The sequence below is a fragment of the Setaria italica genome, chromosome I (assembly GCF_000263155.2).
Source record: "Setaria italica strain Yugu1 chromosome I, Setaria_italica_v2.0, whole genome shotgun sequence".
Taxonomy (NCBI): Eukaryota; Viridiplantae; Streptophyta; class Magnoliopsida; order Poales; family Poaceae; genus Setaria; species Setaria italica.
Genome location: NC_028450.1, coordinates 5,170,355 through 5,192,971, shown reverse-complemented (window position 1 = coordinate 5,192,971; position 22,617 = coordinate 5,170,355). Strand labels below are relative to the sequence as shown.

General features: G+C 48.6%; 1 protein-coding gene across 1 annotated transcript; it reads right to left on the bottom strand.

The window, feature by feature from the left end:
• Positions 1-6,684, bottom strand: LOC101759496 (glucomannan 4-beta-mannosyltransferase 1). Its single transcript, XM_004951549.3, has 9 exons — positions 6,274-6,684; positions 6,014-6,112; positions 4,750-5,002; positions 1,830-1,940; positions 1,587-1,723; positions 1,306-1,419; positions 995-1,194; positions 687-884; positions 1-609 (listed from the first exon to the last, which is right to left on the bottom strand). Exons 1-9 carry the CDS (start codon positions 6,562-6,564, stop codon positions 447-449), a joined length of 1,566 nt encoding a protein of 521 aa, XP_004951606.1. The 5' UTR covers positions 6,565-6,684; the 3' UTR covers positions 1-446.
• Between the last annotated feature and the right edge of the window lie 15,933 nt (positions 6,685-22,617).

Genomic DNA, 22,617 nt, shown 5'->3' with positions numbered 1-22,617 from the left:
TGAGAAGCCACTACTTCATACTCGTACACCCACAAGAGAGGACTGTATATTCAGCACGTGTGAAATGTAGGGCCGTACAGGAGAAGCATGAACACTTGATTTTTCTCAACACATGTCTGAACCTCTTTTTTCTGTATGTTACTAGTACATTGGAAGAAGCCATCCTGCGCCCCTTGAAACACATCACGTACTTGCTATAATATATAAGCAAAAACACCACAACATTTCCTGCCCATACGGCACCAATCTCTAAATTTTCCTGCAGTGATCTTACAACACTGCAGTTCCTATTTTACAGTAGCGCATGCAACGGAAGGCTACATGACCGGTCCCCAAAAAGACGATGAGAGAGAGGACCTTATGATCTTTACTTCAAACTGGTTATCCACTACGAAACTTGCTGAAGACAATGCAGAAGCCGGAGGCGGATGATCTGAACACTTCTGTTACGACTGCGGGACGATTGTGCCAACGTAGCCAAAACCGATAATGAAGAAAGCTATGGACTGGAAGAAGAGGTAGATGTAAAAATGGTCCCTCCCATACGCGAGATCATACCATCCGCAGGAGAAGAGGAAGGTTCCCACACCGAGCTCCGTAATGTGCAGCCTGAATTTTGTTGCAGAAAATTATTTGCAGTACTTAAAGAGAACACCAGGAAAATAGTAGATTTAATCGCTCCATACCTCTCCCATATCCTCATGAACTGTTTCTTGAGTCCTCCTTTATTAGCTGATTTCATCTTCATAGCGCTGCCGAGCTTAGCTGTCACGACCCATTCGTTGGCCCTGCCAGCCTCTAACAAGCCGATCAATGTGGCTTTTGTTCTGTGAAGAGACATGACATTCTCAAAGGCGACCCAGAAGAAAAGCAAGTGAAAGGACCTGCAAAAATTGATATCCTCAGTTAGGTAATCGTGCGGTTTGATCACCAATAACCATTTAGCGATGAGTACATTTCATTGGTTCGGAGAGGTTCTCTAAAAGATTTTCACCTGGGAGTGCCAACAGAATTGAGAAGGGTGATGGCCGAGGGAATGTAGACACAGCCCCACTTAGGTATGCGGACCTCGGGGACGAAGATCGTTGCCGGGATGATGAGGCAGTAGAATGAAAATGTAATAATATGTGCAATAATCTTGCGTATCAAGAAAAAGTTGTAGATGACATGGATCTTCTTCCAGATCGTCACTTTCTGCGTCATATCAATAGCACGTGAGTTAGCAACACGTTCTACTCGCCACAAATTTCCAATTGCAATCAGCTGAACTGTGTTTCAAATTTCTTGAATTCATGTTGGACAGACCTTATTTGTCACAATCTCCATGAGCATTTTCCTGAACAGGTTTGCGGGCCCGCACGACCACCTGTGCTGCTGGAACCGGAAAGCCTTGAAGGTGCTCGGCAGCTCACTTTTTACCTGAAAATTGCACACATCATGGTTTTAGCTTCACTTTCCTCTTGAGCAATCTAAATGTACTATTGTCTCATAAAGAAGGAATGGCCGAAATGCAATGATAGTAAGGCGGAAAGATGCATTGGATGGTATCTGAAATTGTTGGAGGCCATGATTGGAATGAACTGTACCTGAACATCACCGAGGTAGACAAACTTCCAACCCTTGAGGCTTGCCCGAATAGCAAGGTCCATGTCCTCCACTGTGGTCCTGTCCTTCCACCCTCCGGCCTCATTAACTGCGGCAATGCGCCACACGCCAGCGGTTCCTGGATGAATAAACGAGTCAGGTGCTATGAACAAGATGAGAAAAATGTGGAATTACAATTGTAAGTGGAGAGAGCATTGGATGCATGTGAGCTTGTTAGTAGTTACCGTTGAAGCCGAAGAAGGCGCAGACGGAGGAGCTCACTTCCTGCTCCACCGTGAAGTGGTAGTCCAGGGACATCTCCTGCATCCTCGTCATCAGGCACTCGTCCGCGTTCACTGGTGATCACCACAAGGACATCAATCAGTTACAATCATCTATTACTCATGGTCATTGCCTTTGTCATAATAACGAGGAAAACAGGTGACAATGAAAAGAAAAAAAATACAGACCACCAAATAATAGCTAGAAAGAGCACGTTTTTTTTTCTTTTATATGCTCTTCAGTTTAACCAGCACTGCCGTGGATACATGTGCACGCTACTCTGATTTTTTTTTGTTCTGTCACTTAATAGGTTGGTCAGTGACCAATTGGACCAGCAGACCAAGCAATGTGCCTGTGGTCAGGCTGGGAAAGGAAACCAGCATCACAATCACTAGCATGGGAGTAGCTCTGCAGCTCAGTAGCTCTTACCAAGTTACAGGGAAAGGCATCTAAAAAAGTTACAAACCACCCTCAGGGGAAAAAAAAATTGAAAAGTTACAGAGGAAGGATCAAACTCAGGCCTTGTTTAGTTGGCTAAATTGGGAGATACAAAATTACTGTGCCAGCACTGTAGCACACTGTAGCGTTTCGTTTGTATTTGTGAATTATTGTCCAAATATTGACTAATTAGGCTCAAAAGATTCGTATCGCAAAGTACAACAAAACTGTGCAATTAGTTTTTAATTTCATCTACATTTAGTACTCCATGCATGTACCACAAGTTTGATGTGATGGGGAATCTTCTTTTTGCATAGTGTCAAAGTTGGGAGTTGGGGTAACTAAACATCCTCCTTACCACAGCTTATCCTACTGTACTGGAGTAATGTTTTTTCCATAATAAATTGAGCATGCCTTGTCTGGATCTGGATGCGTCGCCATATCCTATCATATCATATGATATGAGGCTCCAACACCACTAATTGCAGCTTGATGACCGTGTTCTTTATCCCCAACCCATGAGGCGCCCAAGGAGGCTACTAGGATTTAGGGGAGGGGGCACACAAGGGCGTGCCTCCCCTGCACCAAAGCAGAGGGGACAGCGGGTCCCGGTCGCGGTCAATTAGCGCGCGCGCCCGCGCCCGCGCCCACGCCTGCTCCGTCCTGGGATCACCGACGGCCGACGGCCCCGCCCCCGCCATGTTCCGCCGGGCCGCGCCACATGGCCGCAGAAAACCTGTCCGGCTCCGGCAGCGACGGACGGACCGAGATGGGACCCTCCCACTGTCAGTGGTGTGTGGGCCCCCCGGGGACACGTAGTTCGTGTACTAGTTCCGGATAGAGACTCGACACAGGGAAACAGGGAGTGTGGGTGGGCGCTGTGCAGAGATGGAGTGGGTGAGTGCGTGATGAGTGAAGCAGCTTCACTGAACCCTGTTTGCCGTGCTCCATTCCGGAGGTGTCGCACCGCACGCACAAATGTCCCTGGGTTCTGATGGAGTGCGCAGCGGACCGGTCCCACGTGGCAGTGGCACGGTTCGGTCAAGAATCTCGGGGAGTATTATGCTGAAACCTCCCCTGCGCGGCACGAGCGAATATGCTACTGCGGGGTCCTGACAGGCCCCCGAATAGTAAACGGCCTGCAGAACAGATGGCTCGCCAGAGCAATTTAAGCTAGGATTAACTGCAGCCTGCAGCCGATCGATCACCGACGACGCCCCAGCCGGCCCGACGGCGACAGCGCGGGGGCCGAGGCCCTGCTGCCGACGAGACAAGGACGGGCAGCCACCGTCCGGCCGCGCGCTATCCACATCGGCCGTGCAGTGCCGGGACACCTCCGGTGACGAGCAAGCAACGGGCCGCGCGCGTCGCGTACGGTGGGGGGTCCGGCCCGGCGCGCGGTCCCGGCGGGGGAGAAGGAAGCCGTAGGATATCCCAACGGAATCACGATGACGCGCGGCCGTCAGGAGATCCCGGGTACCTGGTACGCCTGGCCGACGCCCCGTGCTACGCCGCAGGTCGCGCCGCGCGGCAGGCGATAGCCCCACGAGGCCACACATGCCGCCGCTGTCACAGGCGTGAGCTGCGCGTGGCGGCGACCAGCCCACCAGGACGTAGTTCTCTCGGTCGGGCTTCGCGTCAGAACGACCGCTCGATTAACCACCGACGGGCGACGGCAGAGATGTGAGTTGTCAGTTGTGTCACACGGTGCAAGAGCGTCGGTGGCGTTGGCGTCCGATCTGGACCTTCCGTAAAATAATCCGACGGCTCAAGGCTCTACTACCAGCCACTATGGACCCGGAAGTCCAGGCCGTTTGACACGTGCCCGAGGCCCCAAAAGTCAATTGCAAACCCCGATTTTTAGCCCAACACTATACTTCGAAGAAAAAAAAATCCCCATTCATTGCCAATAAACTAGATCCCACGTGTCAATGACTCAGAAAAATGTGGCAAGATTGTCTTAGGCTTGCCAAGGTGTGGCTAAGATTTTGAGCATCTAAGGTTAGTCGAGTTTGGCAGATTCTTGGAGCAAACGGTGGCAACATGAACATGCCCTAAAACTTAGGCCATGTTTAGTTACTCCCAACTTCCAACTTTGACACTATGCAAAAAGAAGATTCCCCATCACATCAAACTTGCGGTACATGTATGGAGTACTAAATGTAGATGAAATTAAAAAGTAATTGTACAGTTTTGTTGTACTTTACGAGACGAATCTTTTGAGCCTAATTAGTTAATATTTGGACAATAATTCACAAATACAAACGAAACGCTACAGTGTGCTACAGTGCTGTAACAGTAATTTGGCACCTCCCAAATTGACCAACTAAACAAGGCCTTACGCTAACGCCGACAAAAGACTTACGCTACCGCCGACAGAAGGGAAGCACGGTAAACACAACACAAGCTTGTATCACAAGAAAGGAAGAAGAAAAAAAAACTCACCGAATCTCCATCGCGCCTGGACGAGTGCGATCTCCGGGTTGTGCACGAGGTAGGGGATGGTGCGCTTGAGGAAGTCCGGGTCGGGCTGGAAGTCGGCGTCGAAGATGGCCACGTACTCGCACTCCCGCACGTACGCGTGCTTCATCCCGGCCTTGAGCGCCCCCGCCTTGTACCCCCTCCGGTCGTCGCGGATCTGGTACGTGATGTTGATCCCCTTCCGCGCCCACCGCTCGCACTCCATCCGCACCATTTCCTGCGCGGCGCCATTCCCATCATCAGCCAATTTTACTTTACCACTTAATTACTTCTAATTACCTCCTCCAAATGGCAAATTAAGAACATCCTTTTACCACTGGAATTCAACACATTCATTCTCAGTGTACCGTACGCAACATTGCAAATGGCACGTACGGCTACGCTACATGCTGTGGTGCATCAGGGAGGCTGCCTCGGCCAATGCCCATCCTCTAAAGAATAGGGGAGGGTGGCCGGATCCAATGTGAGCATTGCCAAGCTCTAGTGGGGAATGGTCAACACCCGGCACGGCTTTTGCACGTGCCTAGTTGGGATCCCTTTGCTCGGAGGATCAGGCAGTACAGATGCTCGTGTAAAAACTATCCAGTCGCTTAATTAGCGGGGCCATTATTATTGCCCCCACGTCCCCCGCCAAATTAATGCTCTACTAGCAGTGCCACCAGTAGCCGGGAGCAAATGCAAATCCAGTGTGCCGTAAGGTTTTTCCTTTTTATTGCTGTTGTGCTGCCGGAGATATTTTTCTAACTGGTTCCTGTAGAAGTATTGCGAAGAAATCATGCCATGTGTATTGCAGTGGCCAGCTGGTAGGGTAGTGAGGATACATGTGAGTTTTCACTTTTCATTGCAAGCGCTAGCAGGTAAGCAGGGTAACCTCAGCCACAGCGGCCGGGGCCGCAGTAGCATGATGCGACCTGGGTAGCGTGAGTAAAGAGGACAAGCGTGGTCGGGGCCAGGGCCTGGCAGATGCCCGGGCGCTGCGGCCTCTTTCCATTGGGGACAAAAAAAAGTAAAAGGCCAGGCAAAGCCCCTTCCCCTCGGCAGTACCCACCTTCTTTCACTTTTTTTTACTACCATGCCTATTCTACCGCTGCTCCACAGCCCCCCTGTATCAATGGCCACACCCACCGACAGGTCGATGATGGCGCTGCTGATGATGGCAGCGGTAATAGGACGTGATTAGCGCGCGCTAATGATGCTAATTAACCCCTGGCATGCGTGAGCTTTTTACCTTAATCACTTCGTCCGTGGAGTCGTCGAGCACCTGGACCACCAGCCGGTCCGACGGCCACGACAGCCCGCACACCGCGCCGATCGACAGCTGGTACACCTGCACCGCGCCGCAAGGTTAATCCAAATCCACTCGAACCAAACCCGCTCCGCCATTGGAGGCTGGAGCCCACTCCCAAAGGGGGCCGAGCTCTCGTCGGCAATGGCGGCTCGGCGGCGCAATGCGGGTGGAGAACTGGAGAAAGGTGCAGGTGAATGTACCTCGCGCTCGTTGAACATGGGGATCTGGACGAGCACGGAGGGGAACGCGGAGGAGCCGAGCTCGGGGTCGTCCTCGGGGAGCGGCTCGCAGCGGTACCGGCGCTCGGGGCGGAGGCGGAGGAGGCGCACCACGGCGATGACGACGGCCATGTACATCCGCTCGAGGAAGAGCAGCACGGACATGGTGAGGCAGACGGCCACGGCCAGGCGCAGCAGCGGTACGATCACCGGCGCGCGCACCTGCGACCACGCCTCCGGCAGCGCCGCCGCCGTCCCCGCCGCCGCGTCCATCGCTCGGTCCGTCCGTCCGGGCTGGGGGCAGGGCAGGGCAGGGGCAATGCGGCCGCCGGCGAGGGGTGCGGGCTGTGGGGGAGGTGTGGGCGTGTGTGTTGGGGCGCGGGCGGGGTGGGAGTGCGCGAGAGTGAGGGGGTTTATAGAGGGCAGGCCACGTGCTTAGCGCCGCATCAGGGGCGTAGGGTTTTGTACACACAGTGTAGGTGTAGTACTACTGCACTCTCAGCTGTCACTTGACTCGTTCTTTTTTAAAAAAAGAAAGAAGGAAATGCATTTCCAGAAGAACTTTTAAAACTATAAACTAGGAATGATACTTTAGAGTGGACTATTTGAGATATTTGCGAGTGTGGCAGGTGCAACTGGCGCCAAAAACGCAGATCCATGGGCGCCCAGAATTAGAAATGGCGGGAGAGCGAGCGCTGGCCAGGCGACTCGCTCATCACTGTTCAGTGATGAGGAGAATGAGTGCACACGTCGGACATAGCCGCACCGACGGTCTCACTCGCCGAGCACATTCACTAATCACTACCAGCGCTGTTCCAGCTCGCCAGAGGGAATAGTTTTTTTACGCACACCCTCTGAGACACTGTTGACCTGTCAAATGAGGCGAGAGGTGGGGTCTGGGATCCAAGGCCTGTGGCGCTCGCTGTGCCGTGGCAGTAAAAAAAAAAAGGAAGAAAGGAGAGGGAAAAAAACAATTGCATGATTGCGGCAGAAACCGACGGTAAACATGGCATGGATGAGGCGGAGGGGGTTAACAGTAAAAAGCGTGGGTAGACGGAGCCGATTAGGCCATCATTGTCGCGGTGGGGGGTGAGCGAGTGAGTGGGCCCGGCGGGGGGGTGTCGGTGGCGCGGCTGGAGGTGAGGGAGATGGGAGATGGCTGTTGCAGGCACGAGCTCATGGGGCGTCAGTTATGCCGGTTCATCTTGCCGTGAAGATGGGCTGGCTTGCTTGGTTGGTTGGTTGGGAATCACGGGATCAGTTGTTGTTACTTGCTGCCTTGCTATTGCTGGAATGCTGGTGGTAGTTTTTTTTGTGAGGGGGTGTTGGGATACTAGGTGCTAAACTTTAGCACTGTCACATCGAATGTTCAGATGCTAATTAGGAGGACTAAACATGAGCTAATTATAAAACTAATTGCAGAACCTCTGAGCTAATTCGCGAGACGAAACTATTAAGCCTGATTAATCCATCGTTAGCAAATGGTTACTGTAGCAACACATTGTCAAATCATGAACTAATTAGGCTTAATAGATTCGTCTCGCGAATTAGACTCTATCTGTGCAATTAGTTTTGTAATTAGCCTATGTTTAATACTTTTAATTAGCATATAAACATCCGATGTGATAGGTGCTAAACTTTAGCACGGGTATCAAACAACCCGTGAGTGCAGCGCGCGCTTTTGGGGCCTTGGGATTGCCTGCCTTCCATTAGGCAAGCAAAAGGAGGGCTATGTAATCCAGAAACAAAAGGCACAATGTAATCCAAAAGAGATTAGACGAGTCATCAAGTTCCTATGTAAATGCAGGTAGCCCGTCCCTGGTTTTTCTCGCAGTGGAAGAACGAGCTTTATTCCCCTGATTTCGCCAAATTTCGCGAAAACCAAAGATGAGAAAAAGAGTTTCTAGCGGCCGGCGGCCTTCTTTTCTGCGGTTAAGCAAGCGCCCCACTTGGCCTTGCTTTCTGACGGGCACATCGTCCACGGAACACGGCATTAAGACGGGGGTTGTGTTTCCCCCCGGCGCGGCCACATGCCCGGTTCCGGCTTCTCTCTGGACTGGACCCCCGCTTCCTTCCTTTGCCGCGCCACAACACGCGCAGGGTCAGAGGACGTTTGGTTTCATGGATTAAAGTTAGTCCATATCACATCATCGAATATTTAGATACTAATTAAGAGTATTAAATATAAACTAATTATAAAATCAATTGTACAGATGGAGGCTAATTCGCGAGATGAATCTATTAAACCTAATTAATTCATAACTAACACATATTTAATGTAGTATCACATTATCAAATTATGGACTAATTAGGTTTAATAGATTCGTCTCGTGAATTAGCCTTCATCTATGCAATTAGTTTTATAATTAATTCATGTTTAATCCTTCTAATTAGTATATAAACATTCAATGTGATAAGGACTAAACTTTAGTCCGTGGAACCAAAACCCGTCCTTGATCGCCGTCTTCCCCGGACAAATCATTATTCAAACATGGAGCTCGCCTCCTTTGCCGAAAAGCGCGAGGGGAGAGGGAGGGGGGCGTTCAACGCGAGAGAGATTGGTGGCCAGGCCACTAGCGCCGGGCCTGTTCGTGGAGGACTTTTCTACCCTCCTCTCATGCGTGCGTGGCGTGGTGAGCCGGAGAACCGGGCGCTTCTCATCTCATCACGCCGCCGGCGATGCGTCTGATGAAGCAGAGACTGAGAGGCACATCATGTAACATGTGCTGTAATTGTAAAACCTGCCCACGGTTACTCCTCCCCTCTGCGGCTAAAATCCGAGATGGCCCGGCTCGGGGCGGGCCTGGTTCCAGCCCGGCCCTGGCAGGCCCGAATAGCATTTCAGGGTCGGGTACACGGTCCCCAAATGGACTGGACCTATCTAAGGTGACGTTTTTTATGGCGAAGCAAAATTTTGTCATGGCGAGTGCAGTTGCAGTGCCGGATTGCTACCATGACAACCATGCGGATTTATTTTTTGCTACATCTACGACTCAATGGTCCCACAATTAAATAGCATTTCAATCGCTATCAAAACGTAGTTAATATGATCCATGCAGCGGTTAAAACGCATTAGGTAAAAAAGATGCAAGAATAAAGGGATACTGTGATTCGAATGAGATTTATCAAACAATCAAAGCATTAAACACATCCAATCCCGAAAATGCTGCCAACTCAACAATGCATGGGCGCATGGGCAAGCCAAACCCGAGCGGCCATTTCGTCCTCACGAATCTTGCCAAAAAGTAAAGACATGGACCGGCCAAAAATCGTGTAGCAGAGCCAAAACTTGGCCACGAACCGAAGGATGGACCTAGATCATAATGCGCTGCTCATCAACGATTCAAAATAATTTGAAACAAACTTTGGTTCAAAATTTGATAGCGACGGTCTGCCACTTGCGCCCCGGAACACCGGTCCGCTCCTGCCCAAACCAAGTGACGAAGGCCTGAGAAACTGTTGGACAGAGACATATTTTGGCTTGGCCTAGAAACCAAAACACACCCTGTGTAAAGTTTGGCCACTCGCGTTCCGTAAATCTCACCGGGTGTTTCCGCAGAAATCGTGGCGTGGAGTGAGAGGAGCAGAGGCTGTTCGAGTCATCAGCCATGTGCCGAGCGATCGGGATCCATGCCAGCGTCCGGTGCTGGGGTTGGGCTCGGTCGGCAGCGGCACTCGACGTTGACGCGCAGGCGACGTAGCTTGTCTGACCTGATGCGGCCGGGGGTTTGTTCCTGAACTGAATCCAGGATTGCATCCGGCTGAGGGTCCGATGGAGAGGAGACCTGCAGTGCAGGGGATCTTAGATCTTACTGTTCCTCTGCCAGTACGCGACGGCCTTTGATGAGCGGCGGCCGGGTAACATCGGCATCAGCAGGCGCCATGTGAAAGTCGTTTGGTGAGCTCTGAAACGGATGCTCAGTCCATCCTCTGCGGCAGATGTTTCCAAGAGAGGTATTGGCCCGTTTCACAGGGCACTGATTACGCTACCAAAGGATAGGACATGTCGTGCATCCAAGGAAAAAGGAGATGCCAATTGCCAACTGTGCCAAGAGCGTCGGAGGACACCGGTTTTTCTTGGCTAACAACAACTAACGTTTCCTAGGATGCCAGAAACTCAAAAGGTATAGGGCCTGTTTGGCTTCATGGTGTTAAAGTTTAACACCCGTCACATCGAATGTTTGGATGCTAATTAGGAGTATTAAACATAGACTAATTACAAAACTAATTGTACAGATGGAGTGTAATTCGTGAGACGAATCTATTAAGCCTAATTAGTCCATGATTTGACAATGTGGTGCTACAGTAACCATTTACTAATGATGGATTAATTAGGCTTAATAGATTCGTCACGCGAATTAGCACAGGGTTCTGCAATTAGTTTTATAATTAGCTCATGTTTAGTTCTCCTAATTAGCATCCGAACATCCGATGTGACACTGTTAAAGTTTAGCACCTCGTATCCAAACACCCCCATAGGTTAACGTCCCTTGGTCTGTTCTGAGTTCTGACAGATGTAGAAGCAACGAGCAAGAAAGGCTTGCCCAGTGAATTGCTTGCCTGGGAGGGTCACCGATTGGAGGGAGAGGACTGAGGGGACGTTTGGTTCCCTTTGCTTATTTTTAAGTAAGTGTCACATCAATGTTGAGATACTAATTAGGAGTATTAAACGTAGGCTATTTACAAAACCCATTACATAAGTGGAGGCTAAACAGCGAGACGAACCTATTAAGCCTAATTAATCCATCATTAGCAAATGTTTACTGTAGCAACACATTGTCAAATCATGGACTAATTAGGCTTAATAGATTCGTCTCGCCGTTTAGCCTCCACTTATGTAATGGATTTTGTAAATAGTCTACGTTTAATACTCCTAATTAGTATCTAAACATTCGATGTGACGGGTGCTTAAAAATAAGCAAGCGAACCAAACCAGGCCTGAGGAGCATGAGGCAATGGTGGTGCTCTGTTCCCGGATTCGGAATGAGGCAGCGACATCCGCACAAGATGATGAAACAGGATGGCTATGAAGTTATGCCGCAATTGGAGTAGCGTGTAGTAGTAAGGTTGGTGCCGTTTGTCTGAACATTCAGGAAGCGATCGGGCACTGTGCGTCCGCCGAGACGGAGAGCCAAGAAACCCCCTGTTTCTCGCAGTCTGTGCCACCGTTTCCCTCGGCAGGTCGGCTGGCCCACGACCACCAAACTCGCCATGCGCCCGTGCCCGGCGCTGCTGATCTCGGTAGGCTTTGGAAGTACGTACTCCGAGTCTCCTACTAGTTTGCAGTTTGGTCATCACTCGACAGCGACGCACATCATCTCAAATTTGCTATGCGGTTGACAAAGGCGATGATGCAGAGTGAGACATGTCTCGAGTGTTGAAGTCCAGTTCAGTTCCGATCCGGATCGTGAGTAAATGCGTTGTCTGAGCTAGGTTGAAGTCCTCAGTTCAGTTCCGGATCCGTTGGTGTAGGTGAGATCAATCATCAAACGCCGTGATAAATTCAGAATCTCCAAGGGAGAATGGTGGCGGAAGCGCTCCATCCTATCACAGCTCAGGAGGATCGGAGTGGAGGAGGACCATCGGCTTCGGCTCCGATCTCTTTGTGCCAGAAAGGCAAAAGAGAGAAGGATCCACGGCAGATGACGGTTCTGACAGTTGCAACGACAGCTAGCTCCTTTCTACGAACACTTACCACCGACACTCAAATGTTAACCCACTCTCTCCCTTTTCCCCCCCAACGATAAGAATAACTTCAGCACCACATGGCAAATTGCTCGTACTCCCTCGACGTAGTACGGCTTAAACATCGTTGTTTGTGCCTCGAACGAATCTGAAACTCTCATGAGTTCTTTTTCAAAAAAAAAAATCTCATGAACACACCCAGCACCACAGAGTCCACAAAACTACAGCAGCTAGCAGCAACGAAGTTTTCTTGGTTCTTGAACCGCATTCGGCTGGCCAGACAAGTGACGGCGGGGACGTGGCTTTCCCTTCCGTGACAAGTCACCCCAGGGCATCTGAAAAGGAGAAGCGACGCCACTTTACCCTGGCCCCCGACCCCGACACCCTTTGTTTACGCGGCTCTCGAGCAAATTGCCCATCTCCTCGCCTCGTCTCGTCTCGTGCTCGTGCTCATCTCATGTGCTCCGCGCCTCCGCCTATCTATCTGCCGATCCGCTCCCGCCGGGTGAGACGCGATCGAGTACGCCGCTAGCCCGCTTCCTTCCGAGCACATGATCTCTTGGGCTCCGAAGCAAGGGCGTCGTTTCGGCGCGCCTGCCTAATCAGTAATCACCCCCGTCCGCGGGCGTGATCCGCGGCGGAGCACGCAGGTGATTGGCGCGGCGATTTAATCGTCGGCGCCCGGGGCACGTGCCGACCCGCCGGGCACCCGGCGTTGGCGCCACGTCGAGGTCGACGCCGACGCCGCTCGCTAATGGAAGAGCCGCACGTCGCGCATCAGCTAGCGTAACGTAAGCCACTACACATGGTGGTGGTCGCTTTGCCAGTCGCCCAGCCAGGTTATTGCTAATCTTTTTGGCTAGTCACGTGCGCGCGCCTGGGGTTTGGTTTCTTCTCGGCTCAGGGGTCCCCTACTCCCCTGGGCCTAACCTTTGGGTACCCAGATCTCTCTCTCACCGTGGCGTTTGGGTTCGGTCTTGTTATATGTCTGCGGCGCGCACTAAATTTTCGTGTTTGTATGAAATTAGGCTCCCAATATTTTAGTTGACAATTTATTAACACGTTAGAATTGCAGCTGCTACACTTTTGAAGGTATTGTAGCATAGGAATCATGGAATGATGGAACGATTTTGTATTAAATAGAAACTGAAACCGAAGTGTTCTACGTCACAGGAAGGTAATTACATATTATTACATATTGGACGTACTAAGTAAAGGATAAAACAGATGTGTCGATGCTAAATTACAGAACTAATGACACTATTTATTGATGAGATGTTTACTCTTCAGGATTCAATAGACTGAGATGGTAGAATAAAGGGAGGCATAATTACCTACCTGCAGAAACAACCGTTAAATTGTGAGCTCAGCGGTAAAATTTTTGCTAAAATCTAATATTTTGCTAAAATGCAAGTGAGACATTGGACAATTGCATGGCATAATCATGATGGTATACCGAGCAGTTAACATTAAATATTTTGCAAATACTTTGTAGTTGCTAATTACCACCATACACGCATGGCTGGATGGTTCACGACCACATAATTATGGTAGCAAGTACATATACCGATTTCTATCTAATGATCTCAGTTCTTAGAAGTAAACATTCATCCATATTTTCAAACTGAAAATTGATCCATAGAGATTTCAAGTACTGAAGCTAGCAGTTGTTTAGAAAAGAAAATCATATGAGCACAGAGAAACTATAAGTTACCTGGGTAAGTAGAGAACTCATTACCCGTTGCCTAATTAAAATTCTAAGTGCCAACGAAAAGGTAAATAAAAATAATATAATTCTTGTGGGAGCAATTGTTCTACGCAGTTTGGTACTTCCCACTTATTATATTGACAAGGGCGAGTACATAGCTATAGTCAATTGAACAAAACAATTATCATGGTTGAAATTTCACCTGGTGATCTCGGTTAGATGGATCAACCTCTGAAGATTTTCTTCCTCCACATTTACCAGCAATTGAAATAGAATAACAACTGATTTCAGTGTTGCTAATCAACTTGTCTATTAAACTCATCAGATTGAATATGTTAATGATTCTTTCACTTTCTGATTCCTCCTATCTTTATGCCTGATAGCGCTACTTAGACCGTAAATCCTGATTGGCACACTCAAACTAAAAGACAAAGCATACCAGTATACCTTGTGTGTTGACAATAACTGAATGCAAGTAATGCCCGATTAAATGGTTAAACGCAAACCGGCATCAGTAAACCCCATACCTTTTGCACCTTTCTGCCCAACATGATCATTTAGGAGTCTTGGACAAAAAGGGTTGTGCTGTGATCGTCCCAAACTTTGTAGGCATAGTATTTCTCTGAATGGAGAAAATATCAGTGAGCGGATCACCTGGATGTATTGGGACTTTTTATCATCATGATCAACATAACTGATATGTTGAAAGTAAATCAAGTACGTCTTCAAAGTTCAAAGTTGAAACGCAGATGTTGATGGACATGGACGTACATATGGCCAAGCAACACTTACATATACATAGTTGCACCATAGAAGTTGATGGCCAAACTTCCATAGTCTGACAAAAGTGTTGCTTCCAGCAATTTTTTTCATAAATTTCAGCAGTAGACAAATTAGTTAATGCAATTTTGTTGGATTATCAGCAGTAGATGAAACTGATAACACTAACTAATATACTACATGATGGATCAGTTACTTGAAACAATATTTACAATTTTGTTGGACTATGAGCAGTAGATAAAACTGATACCACTAACTGAAATACCTACTTGGAACAGCTTAATGCAAAGAGATGATTCATCTTATAGTGTTGTCAGAATAGGTGAACTGGAGACGCAATAATATGTCAATATATCATATATGCACAAGTAAGTAAGATATAATAGTAATCACCTACCTTGTGTTTGATTTCGAATGATTTCTCCATCATGCATGTGTAGGCAATAAGGGAGATGGTGCCCTGACATTATAAACATTGATGCCTGGTCCATTCTAAAATAGCAAGGTCCCAATTTCAATAGGTACCTGCCAAAGCATTTTGCATGCATTATCACTCAACCACTGCATCATCCTTAAAGTGCAACAAGTCAGCTGCAAAATGGAATACTGACATCCTCTTTGTTCCAATGTAACAGAGGCATCATGTAACATTTCCCGGGCTTTTCTGTCTGGAGTGCATCCAGCACGTTCTATACTTAGATACCTATTCAAGCCAAGATTAGAATAATTTCAACCTTTTCAGATTAATCAAGTACATAAAATCCTGTGATGCTTCACGAGTTTAATAGCATCGGATAATCCGTTTATACTCTACATCCTAAGTTCCTAACCATGAAAAACGAAATTTTGAAGGCTGTACTCGAGCTGAAAAGGAGACATTTCATAATTGTTACAAACAATTATGGTTGTGTGCACAGGTTACCAGACATGGGCCTTTTAAATTAACAAAAATAGAAATAGAGTGGCAGAGCTTTTCAAATTTCTTTGCTACCATGAATGTTTTCATAAGTGTAGTGTATGTCACAACATCTGGGCTCATACCCTAAGAAAAAAAACAAGCAATCAGGGTGCAACGAAAGGAAAACACCATAGAACTGGAAGCAATAATCAGCAAAAAAGACCTCAAAAAGAAACCCTCAATTTCATCTCATTTCAGGATAAGCTGCATACACTATCCTTGATATGCTGGAATACAGGCAGTGTCTCTAAATGCCTTCCAGCTGTGCCGAAAGCATTGATTAACAAATTCAGCACAACAAGGTTTGGCTCAAATCCTTCTTCCTCCATTAACTGAAGTACATTTACCGTTTGTTCACGCAACCTCTGAAAAGAGATAGGGAACACCTTGAGTAAGCAGGAAACATGATTCACAGACTGAAAGGTGCAAAGGGACAGGCAGTAACCAATGTTCTACAGACGAATTATCCTTTTTCTTGCCCTAAGGAAAATATAAACGCAGAAAATAGTTGAAGATTACGCAGCAGTGAGCCAAGCTGATTACTTACGCTCAACAAAATCCCAATGTCAAATCTAAAAAATTACTACATTCTGAAGCCTGGATCAGCTATAGTGCTAAAACAGATGCAGAAAATACATCTTTTAAATCGTATCACTTCTGCCTAGATAATGCAGCACTGTGTTCCATGATACTGCTATTTTATTTCTCAGTGCAACGGCTATCAACTACACCATGATTTAGGAATGGCCAAGTTTTAGTCCTTGGTCCATAATAGTTACATAAATGTTAAATCAATATCAATCAAGTAGGATAATTAAATAACTGATGGTACAAAAACAAACAAAAAAAAGGAGAAAAAACAGGTCAGGTTACATCGTGTTTGTTAAATAGGAAATATGCTACAACTACAAGTTCATTTTCTTTCTCGAGAGTGCTCTAGGGAACTGGGGGAATAGTAGAAAACAACAGCAAAGTAGCAGGCAGCACAGAAGTGGTATAAGACATTAATCATGGAAAAAAAAGAGCTAACAGGCTAAATTCATATCTTCACACAGATATTTCAAATTCAGTTTAGTGCTCATGCAATGGGAAGAATGCCAACAACAACAACTGACTGTTCACGCAAGAAATTGGGGAGTGTACTGACAGTCGGCCATACATCTATAGACCCACCGGAAGGTTTGGACGGTCCTACAATACAGGGGCTGTACACCGAGACGTGTCAGACATGGAGACTACAGTACAGAACGGCGTGGTTTACGTGGAGGACAAGAACTAGTTGAGGATTAGGAAACTACTCGTAGCAATTAGAATAGGAATCTCTAGTCGAATCCGACTAGTATTCTTGTAAACAACCAACCTGTAACCCTGACCCCGGCAATATAAGGCGAGGGAGGGACCCCCTCCAGACAAGTTGAATCAATACAACACAACCAACACACAGGACGTAGGGTATTACGCGACATAAGTGGCCCGAACCTGTCTAAATCATGCGTTCGAGTTCACCATCGAGTTCCTAATCTCGACGAGCCCACGCATAAAATACTACCTCGGGTACCCCCTCGGTAGGTTGCCGAGTCTAAACACCGACAGCTGGCGTGCCAGGTAGGGGCTCTCGCCGAGAATCCACTGGCGAGTTCGATGGCTCAAGTCATTATCAAGCACACCATCGCATTCATCATCTTTGGCTCCTGGGTTTGTATCGCAGATGGCGCTGGAAACTTCCACCGCCGCATTGCGCTGGTCCCGAAGGAGAAGACATCAACCTTCATTGCCAAGCTTTGGAGGATTTCGTTCAACCTATTCTGAGGCTCCAGGGACGAGTTCGAGTACAACTCGACTTCTCCCACTAGTCGGTTTGATTCCCACGAGCTGACGCTTAAGCTATCGTGCGAATCGGTCTACAATACAAGTCAATTCCCGTTCGGACTTCGAAACTTGGGTGCTATCTACCAGGCTACCTTGTCTAGATCGCAATCCAACTCAGATTTGATCGAGGACCCCGATTACTACTCGGATTTGGACAAAGAAACTCCATTATCAGGTCCACAACAGGGCCTGGTCATCAGATCTACTCCACAAGGCAGATTCGTCTATTGGCCTAACATGAAGCCACCTGCTCTCGCCAAGGACGACGAGTCACGCCTTGTCGCCTACCTTGATAACCTTCTGTACGAGGAGGGAACCCCTCTATCGCCTATCTACGAAGAAGACGGCTCCCCAGAGGTCATCACATTAAGTTCGAGTAGTTTCTCTCCGGAGTGGGAACTCCTCGCCATCGTTGCTGTATAAGAAAGTGATGGTGACGAACAACTAGAAAGGAATCCGCAACACGAACATCACACAGATGACGTGTTGCAGGATGAGCTCACCGCCAACGTAGTAGGGAAAGAAGCCGAAGCTCAAAGGGATCGACAACGAGCAAGAAACACCGCAAGAGCAGAGCGTCGCCGCCACCTTGCATCTGACCTACCCATCATGAACTTGGATCACACATTTGAGACAGTTCAATCGTGTCAACACAATACTCTCCTCGTCACCATCGCATTCATTGACCTGATTACTCGGGCAATGCCATAAGACAAGTACACCAGGAAACTGGCTCAGCTAGCGGAGCGTGCGTACGAGCAACTCGATCAACAAAGTCTGATCCACTCGGTTCGACGCACCTCATCCCATCATGGCAGTAGCGGTAGGTAACCAAGTCGCAATGAAGGTGCCAAACCAAGGCAAAACAGGGCAGAGGGTAGTCGGGTGGGACCCTCGGGAGGCCATGGCCACCGTGGGCCCCATCCAAAGCTTGAACCCCCATTACATGACCTCCGTCAAAAGATCAACAAAAATCACGATGCTCGTGACATCATCGAAGGGCGCCGCCGCGAACACAAGTAGGAAGTCGAGTACTCAGTAGAAGATTCTGACGGGTTTCCTACCTTCTCAAAATGACTACGAAAGACGGTCCTACCCGACAAGTTTAAACATCCGGGTATCACCAAGTATGACGACAAGCAAGATTCAGTTCAATGGCTGTGGTGCTACTCATTGTCGGTCCAGACGGCGGAAGGAAACGATGACACCAAAGTCATCTACTTTTCTATCTGCATGGAGGCGGGATCACTCACATGGCTCGAATCTTTAGAAGGGAACTCATTGACACGTGGTGTCAACTAAGGGGGCATTCATAAACAACTTCGCAGGGGCAATGCAGCATCCTGGCAACAGGATCGACTTATCTCAAGTCAAACAACAACAAGGCGAGATCCTGCGTAGTTATCTACGCCATTTTTTTGATAAGAAAGCCACTATCGTGGACATCACGGAGCGGGACACAGATTGCTTCCAGAACAGTCTCTATGATCGCTGGATGTTAAGACTTTGGCAGGAGACGCTCGGAAGATATCAAATCTCTCAAGATCATGATACAAGCCTGGGCAGATGAAGAAGACAAAGAGATCGAGCGGTTTGAGTCTAGTTATAGCAGAGGCCAGAACAACAACAACAACCAAAGTAATGGCCAACGCAATGATAAGAACCGCAACGATCATCCCAATGACAACCGAGAAAACTACTCGGGTGGCCCAAATCGCAAGAGAAAGCTAGACAATACTGTCGCACCGATATCCCAGTCTTCCAAGAAAGGCGGCGGGAAGCAAGAAAGGACTCTGTTTAAGGAGCTCCTAAAGAAGCAGTGCTCATGGCAACCACACTCTAAGCACTCCGTGATGAATTGCTATAGCCTTCGTAGAGTCATGAAAGATCTACTAGAACCCTCTAGAGCAAAGGACAAGGGCAAGGCCAAAGAAGACGAAGACGATGACGACAATGGCAAGTTTCAGGACCCGTCCAACACCGCCAACGTCATGTTCGGCGGCACGCTGGGTACTGCTATGAAGCAGTCCCAGAAACTAGCTCTCCGAGAGATCATGTCCATTGAACCAGCAATGCCTACGTTCATTAAGTGATCCGAGGTGACAATCACTTTCTCAAGGAAGGATCAGTGGACTAACTTCTCAGATCCAGGACGCTATCCTCTCGTCCTGAATCGAGTAGTCGCAGGCTCACGATTCACCAAGGTCCTCATCTATGGCGGCAGTGGTCTCAACGTATTCTTCTTCAAGACTTTGAGGAAGATGGGTCTAGATGTTACGGATATACTCACCCTGATGAACTCTCCATTTTATGGGATTGTCCTAGGCAACACGGCTGTACCCCTTGGTCAGGTGGTTTTGCCAGTTACCTTTGAAACCAAGGAACACTACCGGACAAAATACATCCAGTTTGAGGTAGCTGATTTTTAAACTTCGTATCACGCTATCCATGGAAGACCTGCACTGGCCAAGTTCTTGGCCATCCCGCATTATGAGTATCTAGTACTCAATTTACAGGGACCCAAGGGAGTACTCTCCCTGCATGGAGACTTGAAAAGATCCTACGACTGCGATACAGAAGCCGTGGAGTTGGCAGCGACTACTCAGGTCTTGCGACATCATCTGAGATGGGTCATTGGGACCCGAGTAGTCGTACCCCCATGTGCAGCGCAGCTGTAGGGGTTGGACTTGCCTCCTCATGAAGCTGAAGGCTACGCCAACGCCCATCAGACCTTCTTTCTTGAGTGCGGCGATCTTCTTTATTAGCTCTGGCAGCTGGAAGCAATTTGCGATACTCGGCTCTTCTAGCCATCGATTGTTCCAGATTGGTCGGTGGTCGGTCACCTTGGGAAGACGCAGCTTGTGGTTTGCAATGTAGAACCACCGTTGCTTCCAGCCCGAGTGAGAGTCTATGAGTTCATAATCCAAATACAAGCCTTTGACTTTCTCCTGCAGTTGGATTCTTGCCCCCCCCCCCCCGACTACTTCGGTATGGTCCATTCTAGGCTGGGGTTTGACTCTAAAGAATTTCCTAAAGAGTTGGAAGTGCGGTTGGATTCCTAGGAAAGCCTCACACAAGTGCATGAAAATGGCGACGTGCAAGATGGAATTGGGGTTGAGGTGGACTAGTTCCAGATTGTAATACCTCAACAATCCATGGAACAAGTTGGATGTAGGGAGAGCCAAACCCCGAACGATGAAGTGCGCGAGGATGACTGTCTCATGGGTGTAGTTCTCCATGGGCCGCGGGTTGGCGTAGGCCTCCCTCCAGGTGATGAAGTCCTGCTCCTGGAGAAGATCGGTATCCACCAATGCCTGGATGTTCACCTCCTTCATGATGGACTTCTTCCAGGTGCATGATTGATTCGACGACGCCATTTGATCGGTCTTGCCATATTTCAGCATCGGCAACTGGATCTCCTTCTCCTTCTTGGTCGCCTTCCACTTCTTGCTCTCTGCTGGTTTGCTAGAGGTTGCTTTCTTCCCCATTCGGGCTGACACGAGGGTCTTCTTGCGCATATGCTTGGGGGCTAAGCTGGGGGAGATGGTGGCACTCGAGCTCAAGAGTGGCAAGCGGGGCCGCTAGGGCTACAGTGTTGAAGACGAACAGGTAGAATGGCTCAGGTGAAATGGAAGGGATGAATTCCTCTATTATTTATAATCGTGGTAGAGTTAATCGAGAGGCGAAATTAACGGGAAATATTCCAATTTTTAAAAGTCCTTAGTTATCTTATATTCCATTTTTAAAAGCCCTTAGTTATCTTTTGATGGTTTCCAATTTTTTTCGGAAGATAAGGTTACTGTTGGCGAACGATCACGTTGGCCAATGGTTGACCCTTATACCCAAACTAGTCGTGTAACGGCTCGAGGACTGTGTGCCACGTGCCCATCGGCTAAAAAGTTTTTTCTTTGGGTTTTAAGGTGAAGAGATGTGAAATTATAAGATTGATCCTCAGCCTGATTTTTTGATTCAACCTTAGGCTCGGGGGCTACTCCATATGGAGTGCGATTTTCATCGCACTTCCATATAAAATTCAAGGTTGAAGATTAAAGACTAAGTTAAATGAGGCTTGAGCACATTCTAGCTTCATGGCAGTACTTGAGTTCCTTCGAAGATTCAATCCGATGGAGTACTCAAAGGAGCGCCGCAAATTAGTCGGAGACATCTACAGAAGTACTCGGGACTGCTACATTTGACTAAAAAGTACTCAGGGGCTTATCGGCTATACATCTATGGATCCACCGGGAGATTTGGATAGTCCTATAATATGGAGCTGTACACCGAGACGTGTCAGATATGGAGACTACAATGTAGGACGGTGTGGTCTACGTGGAGGACAAGAACTAGTCTAGGATTAGGAAACTACTCGTAGCAATTAGAATAGGACTCTCTAGTCGAATCCAACTAGTATTCTTGTAAACAATTGACCTGTAACCCTACTCCCAGCAATATAAGGTGAGGCAGGGACCCCCTCTAGACAAGTTGAATCAATACAACACAACCAACACACAGGACGTAGGGTATTACGCGACATAAGCGGCCCGAACCTGTCTAAATCATGTGTTCGAGTTCACCATCGAGTTCTTGATCTCAGCGAGCCCCACGTATAAAACACTACCTCGGGTACCCCCTCGGTAGGTTGTCGGGTCTAAACACCGACACTGACCGACTGACCTTTAGAGGCATTTCCTCGAGCAGTTGCTGGGTGTCGTTGATGTCAATATCCGCTGCAGCTGCTTCGGTGTTAGCCGGCACACTCTGTTGCATGAGAGGCTGCACAGGGTGGATGGGAGCTGCATAGCGCTGGGGCCACTCAGCTTCTTGCTCATGTGTGCCTTGTTGCATCGCCATGGACATCGTGGCTGCTCCACGAGCAGCAGGACGAGCATGTGGGAGGACGATTCAGTGTGCATAGGGGAGCATCAGCACTTCCATGAATGGCAGGAAGTAGTGCTCGAGGTTGAGGAATACAGAACGCTAGAGGAGCATCGTCTCCCATGGTGATGACGCGACGCCGTCATCGACAGTGTTGGGGAGCGGCCGAGGAAGAAGGGTCGGGGTGGAGCAGCTTCTGCAGCAAGCATTGTCCATCCCTGTATTGCGATGGCAAGGGCATGAGGGATCTGCAGCCGCACACTTCTTCTCTCTTCACTCGCAGAAAGCAGAGCTGGCGGCATCCGAGGTCGAACACCGTTGTTCCACCATGGCCGTCGCCGCCATCCCGCCCCACTGCTCAGGGTGCCGGTGGCGGGGCCGCAGCCGGGACGAGCAGGCCACGCTTCCTAGGAGCCGTCGGGAATAGCCCGCGCTTGGTGGGTGGTAGCTT

What these genes read in the sequence shown, in the direction of transcription:
- LOC101759496 (XM_004951549.3), bottom strand. Translation starts at nt 6,564, where the DNA reads ATGGACGCGGCGGCGGGGACGGCGGCGGCGCTGCCGGAGGCGTGGTCG. An exon ending in CCACGGACGAAGTGATTAAG is followed by an intron (nt 5,003 to 6,013) that starts GTAAAAAGCTCA and finishes GGCGCCGCGCAG; the next exon opens with GAAATGGTGCGGATGGAGTG. An exon ending in CGCCTTCTTCGGCTTCAACG is followed by an intron (nt 1,724 to 1,829) that starts GTAACTACTAAC and finishes TTATTCATCCAG; the next exon opens with GAACCGCTGGCGTGTGGCGC.